Source organism: Anomaloglossus baeobatrachus, chromosome 3 (genome assembly GCF_048569485.1).
Source record: "Anomaloglossus baeobatrachus isolate aAnoBae1 chromosome 3, aAnoBae1.hap1, whole genome shotgun sequence".
Classification (NCBI taxonomy): Eukaryota; Metazoa; Chordata; class Amphibia; order Anura; family Aromobatidae; genus Anomaloglossus; species Anomaloglossus baeobatrachus.
The window spans coordinates 195,402,601-195,421,115 of NC_134355.1; the positions used below are offsets into that span (position 1 = coordinate 195,402,601).

The 18,515-nt window shown below is 37.3% G+C and overlaps 1 protein-coding gene across 4 annotated transcripts in view; it reads right to left on the reverse strand.

The window, feature by feature from the left end:
- Positions 1-993: 993 nt before the first annotated feature.
- Positions 994-18,515, reverse strand: part of TIAM2 (TIAM Rac1 associated GEF 2) — a 519,289-nt gene continuing 501,767 nt past the window's right edge. For all 4 annotated transcript variants that reach the window (XM_075339675.1, XM_075339674.1, XM_075339676.1 and 1 more), the window contains 5 exons: positions 15,153-15,211; positions 12,501-12,606; positions 11,896-11,983; positions 9,136-9,290; positions 994-2,326 (listed from right to left, as the gene is read on the reverse strand). In XM_075339675.1, the coding sequence (XP_075195790.1) occupies positions 1,662-2,326; positions 9,136-9,290; positions 11,896-11,983; positions 12,501-12,606; positions 15,153-15,211 (1,073 nt within the window). In that variant the 3' untranslated portion in view covers positions 994-1,661. The remainder of the gene's footprint in view (positions 2,327-9,135; positions 9,291-11,895; positions 11,984-12,500; positions 12,607-15,152; positions 15,212-18,515) is intronic.

An 18,515-nucleotide genomic window follows, 5' to 3' on the forward strand; every position in this document is an offset into this window, starting at 1 on the left:
TCATTTATATTTGCCAAATGCCAGAATAATGTGAGCGAGAGAGAGAGAATATTTTTAGGCATTTTTGTTACTTTCTGCAAAGTCAAAAGTTTACATATACTAAACCAAGAGTACTATGCCTTTAAACAATATGGTTCAGCCCATATGATGATGTCATGTCTTTGGAAGCTTCTGATACGTTTATTGACAACATCTGAGTTAATTGGAGAAACACCTGTGGATGTATTTAATGCACACCGGAAACACACTGCTTCTTTGCATAGTATAATGGGAAAGTCAAAAGAAATCAGCCAAGATCCCTGTCCATGGGAAACTGTATAGATGAAATGCCTGGCTCAAAAAGAGGGACCATGCCCCTAATTATAAAATAGTATAAAAATAAAACCTGTTATCCTCTATTGCCGTGGTGTCACTGACAGTGGTTGTGACATAGGTTCAGTTGTTTTTCAGGCACAGTTTTTCCCTCCCTTCAGTTCAACAACAGTCTTGAAGCCCCACTTTCATCTGGTTTTTGTTTTCCCTTTGTTTCTCATTTTATCTTCTCCAGATTTCACCGTTCATTCATCATTTTACATAACTGAATTTTTCTACACTCGCCTTTTTATTTTTTGACCCCATCTCTTACTGCACTTACACTTTTTTCATTAACATTTCCCCTCCCTTTGACTCTCACTTTTTCAAGTCCTCTGTGGGTGTTTCTTCAGTCATTTTCGGCACCCATTTCAGGCTATTTAAACCCCTCTTTTCCCTATGTAGAAAGATGCCAGTCCGTTGTGGACTAAAAAGCGCTGCTTTATATTATTGGATAAAGGATCTTCAGTTTGAGTTAGCACAGCTTAAAACCATGAATTGTCTTTTAATTCAGTTTCTACAGTTGTTGCTTTTATACATTATCTAGAAGAAGCGGCTAGATGTAATAGAAGGTAAAATAAAAAGCATAAAACCATTGTAAATAGTATTTACGACCGCAGTAAATAAAACATTCCACATTGATTTAGGGCAACAACTCATTTTACTGTACAAGAAAAAGAAAATAAAAAATACAGCAAACAAAAATATTACAGTACAAGATTTTTTTATACATGTATTATATTTATACTTTTTAATTAACCATATTGTGGTGTACGAAATGCCTGCATGTTGGTGCACAATAACTTAAATGATTAAAAAAAAAATGCCCTAAGCCTTCAGTCACTGATAGCTCAACTGAGTGTAATTCATCCTCTTTGTAGTAATGATGTCACATAACTGAACTTTTGAGGCCTTTTATTTCTGTCCTCAACTGCTTTATTAAAAAAATAACTATCATCATCTCATTGACGGCATGCACAATGTGAGATCACATTTTATGTTACACGTTATATAATTAAATGACAACATATCGATACCCTTTCAAAAAGTTTTGAATTTGGTCTACTTTATTTTTTCAATTCACAATAAATAAAAAAAAAATAACTTAAACAATATGTGGCAACATGAAATAGTGCACAAGAAAAAAAATAAAAAAAATAAGATACAGTAAGTAGTTTTTCATCAATTTCTAGTCCGTGTAGCTTAAATCCAGATTTCATGAGCTCAATGCTCCTGTTATGTCAAACCCATGACTTTCCTATATTACATCAAATTTACACAAGCTTGAATTGTCTCCCTAAGCAAAGGAGCTAGGACTTTCCACAGTTCCCAATAGTTTCATAAAAACAGTCTTCATTTACTACAGATGTTAAGCTCTGGATGCTGAATTCCCTCTCCAAAATAGAATTTAGGTCAATATTTGCAGAATCGGAATGGCTGTCAAGAGATTGCTGGTGGTCCTTCATCGCTTTCATAATCGTCTTTTCCCGTTTTGTGCTAGTTACCTTTCGTTTAATTGGACAGAAGTGTCCCCGTACAAGTTTTGGATGTTCCTCATGTTGGAAGTTACCTTCTGCATCAACCATTTTGGTCTCCATGTATTTTGGCTCAATTTTCGAGTGTTCAGAAATATTCAGATTCTGGAAGTGTACCTCAATTCCTTGATTTGGGCTATTTCTCATACTTGCTGAGCTGCTTGTCACATTTGACAACCTGTAATCCTCATCATCATCACTGAGAATGTCCGATTCCTTCACTGTTGTGTTTGGTAGGGCTGGAACATTCTTTTTTAAGTGTTTGATTGGAGATGGATTTTTTGACTCTTGCAAGCTTTCTATTGTTGGACAACCACTACTTTGTGTACCGCTGCTTAGGCTGCCATCGTCTGAATCTAGTCCATTTCCTTTGTCTCTTGTATTGTTGCTCCAATCTGTACTAGAGCTATGCTTCAGCACTTTTAAGGACCTTGTTGATGCTGTTGAAAGTAATAAAGAATTGTTTTTATTTGCAAAGATAAGACACAGGAGAGTTAAACCACATGGAAAAAAAAAGTTACATTGAGAAATTCTTTACAGAGATCCAACATCACATGATTTACAAATATCAAAGTATTTTACACCAAATGTACGGACATGGCGAAAGATTTTCAGGTACTTATTTTGTTACAAACATAGGTATTAAACCTATTAGGCCCTGTGCTCACGCTGCATATTTTGACGCGGATTTTGACGCAGATTTTCAGAAATCTGGAGCAAAATCTGCATGCCCATTGTGAAGCCAGCAAAGTCTATGTGAAATCAGAAGTGCTGTGCCCACATTGAGTATTGTCCCTTGCGTATTTGGTGCAGATTTCTTTTTTTTTTTTGCACCAAATCAGTTATAAATATATGTTATAAATATATAACAGGATTATATTTATTTAACTCAACTGAGCACTCGTTTGGTTCCCTTACCATCTATAATCAACGTCTGAGATTCTTCGCCTGGATTTACGCATGTGTATATAAATTTTAATGATATACTTACGCAAGTGTTCTCAGTACACTATGATTCTAAGTAGCTACCACAATCCATTAACCATTCTTATAGGTTTAACATTGGAAATCAGTGACACCACCACTAATAATATATTTGTAATATAGGTTGAGACTTTTTGTAGGTTCTAAAAAACATATACAGTCATGAAAAAGTTTGGGCACCCCTATTAATGTTAACCTTTTTTCTTTATAACAATTTGGGTTTTTGCAACAGCTATTTCAGTTTCATATATCTAATAACTGAAGGACTGAATAATATTGCTGGATTGAAATGAGGTTTATTGTACCAACAGAAAATGTGCAATCCGCATTTAAACAAAATTTGACGGTGCAAAAGTATGGGCACCCTTATCAATTTCTTGATTTGAACACTCCTAACTACTTTTTATTGACTTACTAAAGCACTAAATTGGTTTTGTAACCTCATTGAGCTTTGAACTTCATAGGCAGGTGCATCCAATCATGAGAAAAGGTATTTAAGGTGGCCACTTGCAAGTTGTTCTCCTATTTGAATCTCCTATGAAGAGTGGCATCATGGGCTCCTCAAAACAACTCTCAAATGATCTGAAAACAACGATTATTCAACATAGTTGTTCAGGGGAAGGATACAAAAAGTTGTCTCAGAGATTAAAACTGTCAGTTTCCACTGTGAGGAACATAGTAAGGAAATGGAAGAACACAGGTACAGTTCTTGTTAAGCCCAGAAGTGGCAGGCCAAGAAAAATATCAGAAAGGCAGAGGAGAAGAATGGTGAGAACAGTCAAGGACAATCCACAGGCCACCTCCAAAGACCTGCAGCATCATCTTGCTGCAGATGGTGTCAACAATACAGCGAATGTTGCACAAGGAGAAGCTATATGGGAGAGTGATGTGAAAGAAGCAGTTTCTGCAAGCACGCCACAAACGGAGTCGCCTGAGGTATGCAAAAGCACATTTGGACAAGCCAGTTACATTTTGGAAGAAGGTCCTGTGGACTGATGAAACAAAGATTGAGTTGTTTGGTCGTACAAAAAGGCGTTATGCATGGAGGCAAAAAAACACGGCATTCCAAGAAAAGCACTTGTAGTAAAATTTGGTGGAGGTTCCATCATGCTTTGGGGCTGTGTGGCCAATGCCGGCACCGGAAATCTTGTTAAAGTTGAAGGTCGCATGGATTCAACTCAGTATCAGCAGATTCTTGACAATAATGTGCAAGAATCAGTGACGAAGTTGAAGTTACGCAGGGGATGGATATTTCGTCAAGACAATGATTCAACACACCGCTCCAAATCTACTCAGACATTCATGCAGAGGAACAATTACAATGTTCTGGAATGGCCATCCCAGTCCCCAGACCTGAATATCATTGAAAATCTGTGGGATGATTTTAAGCGTGCTGTCTATGCTCGGTGACCATCAAACTTAACTGAACTGGAATTGTTTTGTAAACAGGAATGGTCAAATATACCTTCTTCCAGGATCCAGGAACTCATTAAAAGCTACAGGAAGCGACTAGAGGCTGTTATTTTTTGCAAAAGAAGGATCTACAAAATATTAAATAAGAGGGAAGAGTTCTGCCCAGCGCAAGAAGGAGAGATACGTCAGTAAATTTCCAGGTGCTTTATTCTGCTTGGTTTCCAATAAAAACGGTCATATAAACATATGAACAGTTAAGACATAGTCCTCCATGGATACTGACACAACAGCGACGCGTTTCGGCTACAGGAGTGTAGCCTTTGTCAAGTGGCTTTACTATGTGAACTGAGTCCTTTTTATACCCATACATGGGAAAGTTCTCCAAACAAACAGGTGTAGATTCTTGCTGAAATCCTCAGAATTAACCCATGATCCACTGGCTCCAAATGTATCACAGCATATTACAGGTACATGGGTTCAAATACAATATAAAGAAAACAAGAGATATGCACATTATATAACAGTACTCTCATATCAACAGACACTACTTGAGAGTTACATCATAATATTCATATAATAAAAATTACATGAAAAAATACATGAATATATAACAGAGTGATATGAATCATTACCAATGAGAGTGTATCACAATACAGATGCATTGTTCTAATTGCCCCGTTCCTTAGAAATGATGGAATAGCATATGTAATAAATATTTGATACCCTACGATCAATGTACAAATACAATTGAATTCAGAGAAAAAAAAAAAAAAAAGGGAAAAGTTTTGATGGGTTTATAAACCTTTTCTATGTCTCCGGAGCTGAAACTACTATTGTATAACAATTCTCTCGTATCAACAGACACTGCTTGAATGTTACATTATAATATTCCCATGATAAAAATTACCTAAAAGATATATGCAAATGTGTAACAATCAGAGTGATGTGAACTATTACCAAAGAGAGTGTGTCACAATATAGATGCATTATCATAGTTGCTCTGTTCACAGATATGATAGCATAACATATATAATAGATATCTCATACCCAACAGTCAATGCACTAGTACAAGTACAAAAAAAAAAATAAATTTATTTACGACAAAATACCTATGTGGCTGTTCTTTAAGTCCCACCAAACCGCAACTTCACTGAATTCAACTGACAATAGTATTGACAAATCTCCGCCATGGAGGGAGGAAAAGAAGGGGGGGGGGGAAGGGAAGAGGGAGGGGAAAAGGGGGAGGGGAAGTGTGTGTATATATATCTCTGTTCTTTTATTATATATCATGTATAATTATGATTCTTTATTTCATTTCCATATATATTATCATTAATTTAATCAATTATATATGTATTACACCCTACGGAGACATGTCAATCAATTGTATTGCAATATCAGATCTTTGCGTATATTCAAACCATTTGGCTGCCTAGTTCCTAATTTAAAGATCCAAAAAGACTCACGATTTAAGATTTTCCGTCTATAACATCCCCCTCTGATAGGTTTCTGAACCCTTTCAATGCCACAAAAACTGAAACTACTGTTATCACCTCCGTGTACTTCAGAAAAATGTTTTGATACCATTGAAGTACCAATTTTATTCGTTCCCGAGGCATCAGATAAATGACGCCTTATTCTTTTCTTAAGGGGACCAATAGTGCACCCTACATACTGGATTCGACATAGGGTGCATGTTATTAGATAAATTACTCCGGTGGTATTACAGTTGATGAATCTATTAATGTCATAAGTATGGCCATTAACTATAGAGGTAAATGTTTTCGTCCTATCAGCATGGGAGCAAGAAATACAAATATTGTGATGACATTTAAAAAAACCCTTAAGGTCCAACCATGTAGAACCCTTTTGGGGGGAGATTTTAAAAAACTTGGGGATACTATATTACCAATTGTGGGAGCTTTTTTTGGAATGAATCTAATATCACATTTGGTCAGTACTTCTCTGGTTGTCAAATCACTATTCAAAATGGGAATGTATTTTCTCACAATTTTAACAATGTCATTAAAATCCTCACTGTAAGTAGTGACAAAGTTTATAACATTGCTGTCCCTACTACTTGAGGGTTTTACCCTATCTATTAGCAGTGACTCCCGTTTCATCTGAGAGACCTCCTCATATGTCCTAGCTAACAGATTTTTGGGGTAGCCCCTATCTCTTAGATCCTTACACTTGTCTCTTAAAACTTCTTCCAAATATCTGCTATCTGAGCAATTGCGTTTAGTTCTGATTAACTCCCCCTTAGGAATGTTAGAAGTCACATGCCTAGGATGACATGAACCATATCTCAAAATGGTGTTCTCACTTATCTCCTTACGGTAAGGAGTAATAAGCACATCAGGCGTGCCTCCGCCGGCCTGCAGGGTGATGTCCAGGAAGTTTATTTGGCTTTGATGATAATTTGAAGTAAAACGCAAATTAAAATCATTGCAATTGATATACTCTATAAACAGACCAATTTCTTCCTGGGTACCACCCCACACCAACAGGAGGTCATCTATGTACCTTCCGTACCACATTATTTGCCGTTGCCATGGGTTACCATCATTCATCAGAAAAATCTCTTCCCAGAAGCCCATAACGAGGTTAGCAAGGGAGGGTGAATATTTCCCTCCCATGCTAACACCCTGCTTCTGGATGTAAAAAGTTCCCATTAAAGAGAAAGTAGTTTTTATTCAAAAGATATTTGGTAACATCAAGTATAAAAGACTGCATGTAATTGTCATAGTCGCTATATTTGCATAAAAAATGTCTGAGTGATGTCATGATGACCTCATAAGAGATAGAGGGATAAAGAGCTACTACATCTGCTGTCAGCCATATAAAGCGATCCTCCCATTGAAAATTTTCAAAGGCACAAAGGACACTTTTAGTGTCCCTTATGTACCCCGGCAAAGACTTGACCAAGGGCTGCAAGGCATGGTCTAGCCAGGCCCCTATTCTTTCCGATAGGGACCCTATGGCCGACACGATGGGTCTGAATTTAGGGGGGAATCCACCCTTATGCACCTTGGGGAGGGAGTGGTAGATGGGGATAACAGGATTATCAACGTATAAAAAATCCATTAATTTTTGCGTAATCACCCCCATCTCGACTCCATCCCGTAGTACTGATAGCAGTTCCTTTTGAAAAAATGAGGTGGGATCCCCCGCCAAAATCCCACAGGTATCACTATTGCTAAGAAGTTCTACATTGCACTTAATATACAGATCCGTATCCAAAATTGTGATTGCACCCCCTTTATCCGCCCTTTTTACTGTGATATGCCAGTCATTTTTTATTTCTTGCAAAGCTGCTTTTTCTAGTTTAGTAAGATTAGATCTAATATCCCTGTGTGAGGAGTGCAGTTTTACCAGATCTTCCTCAATGAGATCTTGGAATCTATCAAAAATCAAGGGTCTAGAATTAATGGGATAGTAGTCCCTATTGTGTGTATGAAAGGAATTCATGTTTGCTTTGATAAAACCACCACTTTCTGCTTCCAATTGTCTCAAAGAAGTAATACCACACAGTTCAGAAAAACTGGGAATTAAAGTAGTAGTAGCAACACTAATCTCTTCCATTCCATCAATATTAGTAGTAACATTTTCCCCTTCACTACCTAAAAAATGACATTTCAATGTTAAATTGCGTGTAAACTTATTAATGTCTAACAAGGTAGAAAACAAGTTAAAGCGTGTTTTAGGAGCAAATCCCAAACCTTTGGAGAGCGCAGACAAATGTTCAGGTTGAAAAATTCTGGTGGTAAGATTCCAAACGGTGTTCATATTTTCTTTTTCCTGGTAGATTGCCTTGTTTGTATTATGCTTTCTACCGGCTCTCCGTCCCCGTTTTTTGACTGCAGTGGACCCAAATCGTCCTGGCTGTCACTCTGATCCAACTTCTCAGATGAAGAGTGAGTAAGGGAATCCCCTAATGTCTCTGGATAGGAAAAACTGACACGTCTTCTGCTTTTATTCCTTTTAAATACAGATTTGGATCCACTTCTATGTTTTTTCCACGTATACACTTGATTTTTTGAATAATCCTCATTATCTCATTCCCATTTACGTCTTTTGATGTCCACAATTTTGTTTTCTAAATTTTCTATGTTGCTAGACATTTTCTTCATTAGATTTTCATAGTTGTCAGGTTTGACCACATCAGACATTTTTTCTTCAGCAAGAATCTACACCTGTTTGTTTGGAGAACTTTCCCATGTATGGGTATAAAAAGGACTCAGTTCACATAGTAAAGCCACTTGACAAAGGCTACACTCCTGTAGCCGAAACGCGTCGCTGTTGTGTCAGTATCCATGGAGGACTATGTCTTAACTGTTCATATGACCGTTTTTATTGGAAACCAAGCAGAATAAAGCACCTGGAAATTTACTGATGTATCTCTCCTTCTTGCGCTGGGCAGAACTCTTCCCTCTTCATTATACACAGGTAACAGCACCTGCAGCCCGAGCAGCAGAAGGAAATCTGAGCACATGGAATGGGTGAGCTGAAAGTTTCTCTTTTTGTCTCTACAAAATATTAAATGTCACTTTTATGTTGAGGTGCCCATACTTTTGCACTGGTCAAATTTTGTCTAAATGCGGATTGCACATTTTCTGTTAGTACGATAAACCTCATTTCGTTCTAGAAATATTACTCAGTCCATCAGTTATTAGATATATGAAACTGAAATAGCTGTTGCAAAAACCCAAATTGTTATAAAGAAAAAAGGTTAACATTAATAGGGGTGCCCAAACTTTTTCATGACTGTAGGTGTGCAAAACAAAAAAAAGATTTACTCTTTTTCATTATTTTGTAGCACAATTTTTAATTTGTTTTATTTGTGACATACCTAATTTTGCTGACAGTGGAACTCTGTTTCTTAATGGCCCCAGTCGATCTTTATTGGTTTTCTCCAGAGGCAAGTCACACTTAATGTTCCGCCTTAGGTTTTCTCTCAAAATTGAACGTATCACTTTAATTGTGTTGGTCTTACTTTCACAATCACTGCATGAATTAAATTTCACAGGTTCAACATTAGTTATGCATTAATATTATCCACAAACAATTCTTAAATCTTGGCGCCTTACTTAGGATCATGTAGGGATAAATGGTATACTTTCAGTTATAAAATCATGGGTATAAAAACCAGTACACTTGAACAGAAACTAATTTATCAATTTAGAATAGTTTTATATGTAAACTCAATCAGCACATTTCTGCGCATTGAACAATTAATTTATTAGCACAAAGAAAACATTATTAAGTAGTAATGAAACTAGATACTATTGAAGAACTTTGGGTATGCAGCAGACGGGACCACCAGACCACTATTCAAGGTAGCAGATTTTTTATATATTTCGGAAAACACTGGTTTCTTACTATGATTCAGTTATATTTATATCTACTATAGATGTCCGAATCCTACTAGGCACCTTAAAATATACTACCAGAACACTTACATTTATTTTGATACAAATTACATATTCAAGAACTTTCTGCTAATACTTGAATGGTTGGTAGTTGCACTATGCACCTTTGGTTTCTGTTTCTCTGCTGCTAAAATAAGGAACTCTCTTAGTCTATTTATTTTTTAGTAGCAAGAGTGAGAGAAAAACCGGGCACCGCTAATCCAAAGCAAGGTATTGCTGTAAGTTCATTCCTAGAAAGCAGAAAAGCCGGGTGTACGTCCCAAGGCGTAGACCAAGTGTAAGATCCAAGGAGAGACTGAAGCAGGCGGCTTTCATCGGCATCCAGGTAACGGATTTATTCAAGAATTTTCATGCCAAAAGGGTACAGGTGGTGGGGGAGGGTGAGGACAGGTCACAACGCCGGATGACGGCAAACCGTTTCGCACCTTTGTGCTTCACTGGACCCGTGGAAGCACAAAGGTGCGAAACGGCTCGACATCGTCCGGCGTTGTGACCTGTCCTCACCCTCCCCCACCACCTGTACCCTTTTGGCATGAAAATACTTGAATAAATCCGTTACCTGGATGCCGATGAGTGCCACCTGCTTCCGTCTCTCCTTGGATCTATTTTTTACAACAGAATATATAATGTTTTTAATATAATTCTTCAATAAAATTTTGCCATTTTATTAACACAGTTGTTATGGTGACTATTCCTTTATTTCGGGTGTTACATGCTTGCTCTGGATTAGAAATTTTTGATTATTGACTACTGAAGAACAGGTCTGCCATGGTTGGACTTCTTAGGGTAATGGCAAGACCAGACCTCTAATATTTATAAGGGTTTTTTGTTTTAGGGTTTTTTAAGCTCTGCTGGTAAGGGTTTTGGGTGTTCTAATTTTGTATGCACTGTTATGTAATTATATAATAAATAATGTAAGTACATTTTTAAGAGTACATGCAGTGAATTATATTGGACTATATGCATGGTATTCTCTATATATAAACTTAAAGTGGTTGTCTCGCCTTAGTGTACACGTCTGTAGTCACTCACAGTATGTGCACTCCATGCTGTGAGGATTTGTTAGTGTCGGGAGCAGGCAGTCATGTGACTTGCATACTTCCGGCAACATTACAACTAGACTTGCTCAATTCACTTGCGTGTAGCTAGACTGTGCATGTCTAGTCAACATGTGACTGCATGTATGAAAATTGAATACTTGTGGGAACGTGCCATAGCCCTATATGTTCTTAATATTGTTGGAGAACTTTAAAAGATTGATTTATACTTTAGTGCTTTTTTTTTTTTTTTTTTTTAAATGTTGCAACTAAAATTAGTAGTGGTTACAATGGGAAGAAAAAGTATAAATCCTTCTTTAATACTTCCTAGTTCTTTCTGGCTTTGGTTTTTAGTATATGAAACAAGATCTCTGAATGCAGCCAAAGACTTTACACAAGAGCAGGGCATGTAGACTATATGACACCCTAGTACAGGGCCAAGTATGAGGGCGACCTGTGGACAGTTTGTGAATCACCATCTGCACTTGATCCATGGCACTCGGATGTGTGAATATGGCATTAGACAGAGAAAGCTATGTGTGAAAGGAGATAAGAAAGGAGATATTAGGCCTCATAGACCTTAAGGTACTGTCACACATAAACGAGATCGCTAGCGAGATCGCTGCTGAGTCACGGTTTCTGTTACGCAGTAGCAATCCCGTTAGCGATCTCGTTGTGTGACACCTACCAGTGATCAGGCCCCTGCTGTGAGATCGCTAGTCATTGCTGAATGTCATGGACCATTTTTTTCAAAGGCGATGTCCTGCTGGGCAGGACACATGGCTGTGTTTGACACTGTGTGACAGGGTCACAGTGACTGCTGAGATCGTTATACAGGTCACTACTGCGACCTGTATCGTTCCTGCATGGTTTGTAAGATCTGACTGTGTGACATCTCACCTGCGACCTCCCAGCGACTTACCAGCGATCCCTATCAGGTCGCATCGTTTTCGGGATTGCTGGTAAGTCGTTGCCTGTGACTGGGCCTTTAATGGTGCCTTATCACAGCTCCATACATAACAGAGCCTTAATATGGCTGGGTGCCTCAGCCCTACTTTGCTGTACATTGTTGCTAACATATATAACAAGATAGAATATAAAAACACAATGTAAATATTTTATAATAAAGCAAACCATACTTACCTACTACAGAGCTGAAAAATAGTCTCTGGCCTCCCTTGAAGTTCAGATTTTGTATGGATAAGTTCCCACAAGCAGTTATTTTCTGTTCCTGTGCAGAGTAAATTAAAGGAAAAGTCAGATTTTAAATAGTTAACCTATAGTGATTATTTTAATATTTAAGACAAAGCAGAGAAACATTGAGCCTGCTGTTACCTGCAATTAAAACATTTTTCTTGATATAATCATGTTCCTTGTCTTATTACAATGCATAAAAAAAAATCTGCTCATGTGAAGAATTGATCTCAGTAAGAAGATTGTGAGGGGAAATACAACATTCTGACAGCACCTAACTATGTCATGTCAGAAAGTACCTACTCTATACAAAGAGTATTCATGAAATGAAAAATATATTTCACATAGTATTTTATAACTTTTTACAAAAAAGACTGTAAAGCACAATATGGGGCTCCTTTACTGCAAGAACCATGAAATTGGGAACGGGATGAATGGTTCAATAATTGCTGCTGAATGAAAATGTTATGTGTGCAAATAGTTAAAATCTTGCGCTTAAATGCGGACACCTTGGATTGGATGTGGATTGGATTGGATGTGGATTGTGTTCGTACCTGCAGCATTTCCTATCCTGACTTGAACAGTGGACAAAGGAATCAGCCAGCGGAATTTAAACTGATCAATATCACCGTAGGTCTGAGAGCTTCGTGTATTCTGACTCTGTGCAAAGATGTATAAATAAGTTAATAATATAGTCAAGAAAAATCATATTTAATTATTTAAAATATTTTAAAAAATATAAAAAGCACACTTCATGGCTAAAAGGCATCAATAAAATAGTAATATTAAAAAGAAGAAGGCATTCATGTCACATTAAATTACAATTACATTAAATGTAGAATGTAAGATTCTCAGTAAACACGCATAATATGAGCATAAAACATTACATCAGCCTGAAGTAGTGTAGTGGTAGTGTGGGATCTATTTCACTAGGATGACAAAATATTGGGGCAAATTTAGCAATGCAGTATAATTCTTAGACAGTGAAACCTCGGAAGATTCAGCAGATTTATCAAAGTGGTTCTATCAAATTTGAAGACTGTCTAGTATGTTCACACAACTTTTTAGGTGGTTTATTTTGTGGCAACAATGTATGCCACAATTTTGACACATTGTATCAATTAGGGCTCATCACATTTACTGGTCAGCCCCACCCTATTAGCAAGGCCATGTTCCCTCCGCGGGCAGGGTGCATACATTATAAAAACACCAATATGGTGCAAGCCATGAAAGACTGCTGGCACATATTTGGCCAGGATTGTGGGGCTGGAGAAATGTGTGTTGGGCAGATACATACCCATCTATGCTGGAGCTGGATGCGGTCGATCCTTCATATCATTCACTTTTATACAATCATGTGTTAATTTAGAAGCAGAAATTAAATGGTAGACAGCTTGTTTTTCTAATCTGTAAACTGGTTCACAATAAAATGATGTATTTTCAGCAATAACGATAAAATGCAATGTTTAGATGAAGCATATGTGCTATATACATGTAATGCAGTTTAAGTCATTAATATGGAGATGGATGCCATATGTCATTATTGATATATTAGTATATGGTAAGAAATGCCCCCTCAAGAATCAACATCATTCTTGTTCCTGGGATTTACTTAGCATTGCAGTCTATAGATTTTTCATTTTTTGACCTTAAATGGGTATTTCCGTGGTAGACATTAATCTATATGCTATCTAATGCATATACTATAAAATGTTACCTGTCACCTACTCACCTGCGGGATGGTCCAGTCTGATGGTTGTCACTGGTCTTGACCCAGCACCTCCTCTATCTTTACGATTGCAATCCTCCTTGTTTCACGTGGATGACACGTCCTAAGTCATCCACACACTCCATTGCTGAGGACAGATCAAAGTATTGTAGTGCGCAAGCACAGGCATATTTTGAGCTTTCCCCGTTCCTGCTAAATACAGTACTTTGTTCTGCCAGCAGAGAGAAGTGCACATGCACAATACCGCAATAAGAGAACTCTGTGTGGATGACATAGGATGTGTCATCCACATGAAGCAAGAAGGAGGACGGTGATCACAAGGATAGAGGAGGTGCCAGGTCAAGACCAGTGATGCCCATTGGACCGCATTTCCCAGCAGGTGATTAGGTGACATGTTTCCTTTAATATACCACTTCTGCAACCGGCAACTGCCCGTAGAAGGGATGGGTTTCGTGACCCCTGTCCTGTCTGTAGAAGTAGTCACTCTGAATAGAGAGGTGAGCAGACTTATGCGGCTCATTTCATTTACTTTAATAAATATTCTAGAAACAGTCAAACAACATCTCCCCAGGCACAGGCAGGACATAGGTCTATGGACCATTTATGTGAAGAGAGGTGCGGAGCTCAGAGATAGGACTCTTGTATTTTGGGCTTACAAGGTATATCTTGTGTCTGTTCGGTTTCATGCATCAAGAATAACAGCAGCATACACCGCAGTGGGAGCATAGAATAGACACCGGCAAACAGAAAACCAAGGAATCCATAAGTGGAGTTTTCTTCTGTTGTCAGTTATATAAAACTCGATGCTATCAGTCACTCCAGGATTTAGCTTGCTTCCATAATGAGTTGAGCGGACTGCTATACCTAATATGTTATCAGTGTCAGTGCTTTGACTTAAATGACATTCTGGAACTTTACTTTTAAGAACTTTGAATGTAATAACTGAGAAATTGATTGAACATTAAATAAGTAAGTGTGTGGGTAAAATGCTGTCATCATCCTAATCTGCAGTCTATTTTTCCTACAGGGCCTAATTACAAATGGTACATTTGTTCGTGCCGCCTACACACAGTACTGCGTGTTTTGATTTTCTTCCCATGATTTACCCTTAGAAAAGGATTCCTTGCTTTCCCCTCCCTTCTGCATCCCCTTTACCATCCAGATTGAGCTTTTAGCCTATTGGGAATATGAACACTAATCCAATTCATTTACAGGACAATTGCAGGCTTTGTTCTGAGGTTTATTGTTAGGAATTGGGCAGTAGAATGTAAGGGAAATAGTCAGTTACCAGACACTTTTTTCTATACAGACTTAGATTTTAACATTCTAATTTTTGGCACAAAGCTGTCAACATGCACTGCCGAAGGGGGATGGTTTTATGAAGTGATGATACATACGGGAACCGGTTAGAAGAGCAAAATCTATAAATACTGAGCATTACAACGACCACTTGTGGTGTAGACTGAGGAGTACTTACAGTTTTCTTTTTGAGCTTGAAGTTTTCTTTGTGCACAAGAATAACTGCCCTTCTAAACACTGCAAGGAACATTATAAAAAAAGAAAGAAAATGACATTCATATTTAGACCTCCATATACACAGAAACGAGTAAATAGGTTCAAAGAAACAGCTTTTCACTATCTACCCCTTCTGGATGTAGTGCGCTATACTCCATCCAGTATTATGAGAATTACTGATCAGATTAAAACACTATGCACAACTGGGATTCGTAATCCTAATGCAATCTACATTATTTTCCTGATTTTGGCATTAATTTGGTGACTTTAAGCTTCGAAGTAGGGGACAAAGAACAGATACAGATATACTGCTTCCGACACAGCATACACAATACCAAATCTCCACAAAAATCTCCCACTCGCTGCAGTTCTGTTGCCAAGTAACAGCCCGCTAAGATTGAATCATTGATTAGCAAAACAGCACAAACACTAAACGCTCATTAGATGGTCTATAGAACCTCATATTACTAAAAAGAGCTGCTTCATTGAGTATCCCTTTAGATTTTAAAGAAAAGGCTTTCCTGATACTGGTGACAAACAAGATACGGTAACAATAGACAGAAGAGCAGAGTAGAGTTGAGTTGACCGAATCTATTGAAATTAAAATTCGCTTGCTTCAACAAATATTCCCCAAAAATTAGATTTGTAGTAAATTATGTGCATGAATCAGATAATTAAGAAGCCTCTAATTTCCTGTAAAAGTGTGTAAAACACTGAGTTACCCTTGTCGTAAATTGAAATGTTTTGAGCTCTGTAATGCAAACCACTGCCTTTATAATGTCCAAATGACTTCACCCTATCCAGCTGCGGGAAAATGGATGGTAACCAACTGGTGTATGACTGTGGCATGAGCAGCATAGTAGAGAGTTAATAACGGGGCAGACAAGGAGATGCTTGGCAGTTTAATGTCAGCAACAGCAGCCCTGACAGCAACAGTATAAATTACATTATGGACAAAGAGTAGATGTCCGGCAGAGTATGGTACATCAGCACTAGCGGCAGCAGAATGATGTGGATGACAGTCAATGGACAGGCACACAGACAGATGGTATGGCTGATTAAATCATTAACATCAGTCTTTACTGATCAATGTTTGATTCATCATGACAAATGTTAGGTTTTCCATTGTTTGGGCAGATAACATGGCCCACTTTGGTGTGACAAATCCACGGGCTGCATGGAATACCCTCTCTGACATGACACTGGAGGTTGGATGCAACACAACACCCCATACTGAGGTAGTTAATGCAACTGGTTCATGGGATCAGGGCACAGAGTATGTATGATAAGATAACCTGCCTGTTCCGACATGTCGGAGCTGCACTATGTTATCGCAATGGCAAAAAAAAAAAAAAAAAACATCCTGGTCATCAAGTCAAATATACTGTAGCTGTTGCTACTGCTCTTTTGCCTATTTGTTAAGGCCCTATCACAGACACAGGTGGGGAAACGTGTTTGTGTGGATCGCAGAGGGATCTGTTTGCTATTGCCATGCACAGGAAAATTGGTTTAACACATTATGGGGCCTTTTCTACCCATTTCTCTTTGTGAACAATGGAAATCTGGGGCTAAAATACAATTTTAAATGGAAAAAAGTAATTTTATATGTATTTTTCTTCACTGCACCAGAGTATAAAAAGTTTTGACACAACTATGGTCTCAATATGCTCACTACACTGCCAGGTGAATTCATTGTAGGGTGCAGTTTACAGTGTATGGTCCCTTTTCTCCTGTAACCCTTGAGAAAATTGAAATTTTGGGAATAAAGCAATATTTTTTTTTCTTTTTTGTTTCCACTTTGTTTTAATTCCTGTGAATTATAAAAATTCAAAGTTGAAAAATTGGGAATTTTTCATTAAATTTCCATTTTTTTCATAAATAAACAAATCATATTGACCTAGATTTACCACTAACAAGAGCCACAATGTGTCACGAAAAAAATAAATCTCTGAAACACTTGAATATATGGAAGCACTTATGTTTAAGTTTCAGGATTAGGGAGATTTCTCTTTAAGAAAGAAAAGTGTATGTTTCAAAACACACAGATCGCACTTTCACATATGAACAGAAAAAAAGCCTTGAATTCAGAATTTGGAATTAGTTGCAAAATCTGCAAAGAATAGTTTAATACTTTTGCTATGTGCCCACAGTGCTTTTTTTCAGCACTTGGCAGGAATAAAGCTGCTTCTCTTCATGCTTCTTTTCATTCTCTCATGCTTTTTTTTCATGCTTCTTTTCGTCACGATTCTCATAGACTTTGCTGGGATGCATTTCCCTTGCTTTTTATTGATTGAAAAAAAGCAAGGAAAAAAACATGAAAAAAAGCTCTATAGGCACAAGGCCTTAATTCCCTTGCTTATCACTGTATGAAATCAAACAAAAAGCCGCCATTAAAAGGTGCTGTTGCTGCTGTATAGCACATATGTATTAATTCAGTCATACACTGAGTGATGAAGATGAGACTGCTTAAAAAAAAATAATAAAACAAAAAAAAAAAAAAAAATCACTGTATATCATTTGAATCTTGGATTTCCATTCACAGCTCCTGTTTTCAACCTGGTACATCAAAACAGAACTAGGACATTACAATCGCATTAGGTCTTATCTATCTATATCCTGTGTGCTTTGAGCGATCCTATCTCTACACAATACAGCCTGTATGACTACAAGCCTGTGGCTCCCAGAAGAAATAAAGTTCATTTTCAGTACTACAGCTGGGAAGCTTCATAACACTATTATCCTGCAGATGAACCCCATGCCTGCAGATTTAAAGCCATTATCCGACTTGACCGATTCCCATAAATAGTTTTCATATTGCCATCAGCACGTCCTTGAGTATACAGATATATACACTAACAATTTTTTTTCAAGTGTGCTGGATTTATACATATATATATATATATATATATATATATATATATATACATATACATATATACACATACATACATACATACACATATATATATATATATATATATATATATATATATATATATATATATACACACACACACAGTCATATGAAAAAGTTTGGGCACCCCTATTAATGTTAGCCTTTTTTCATTATAACAATTTGGGTTTTTGCAACAGCTATTTCAGTTTCATATATCTAGTAACTGATGGACTGAGTAATATTTATGGATTGGAATGAGGTTTATTGTACTAAACTTCTGTAGTGTAACAGAAAATGTGCAATCCGCATTTAAACAAAATTTGACCGGTGCAAAAGTATGGGCACCCTTATCAATTTCTTGATTTGAACACTCCTAACTACTTTTTATTGACTTACTAAAGCACTAAATTGGTTTTGTAACCTCATTGA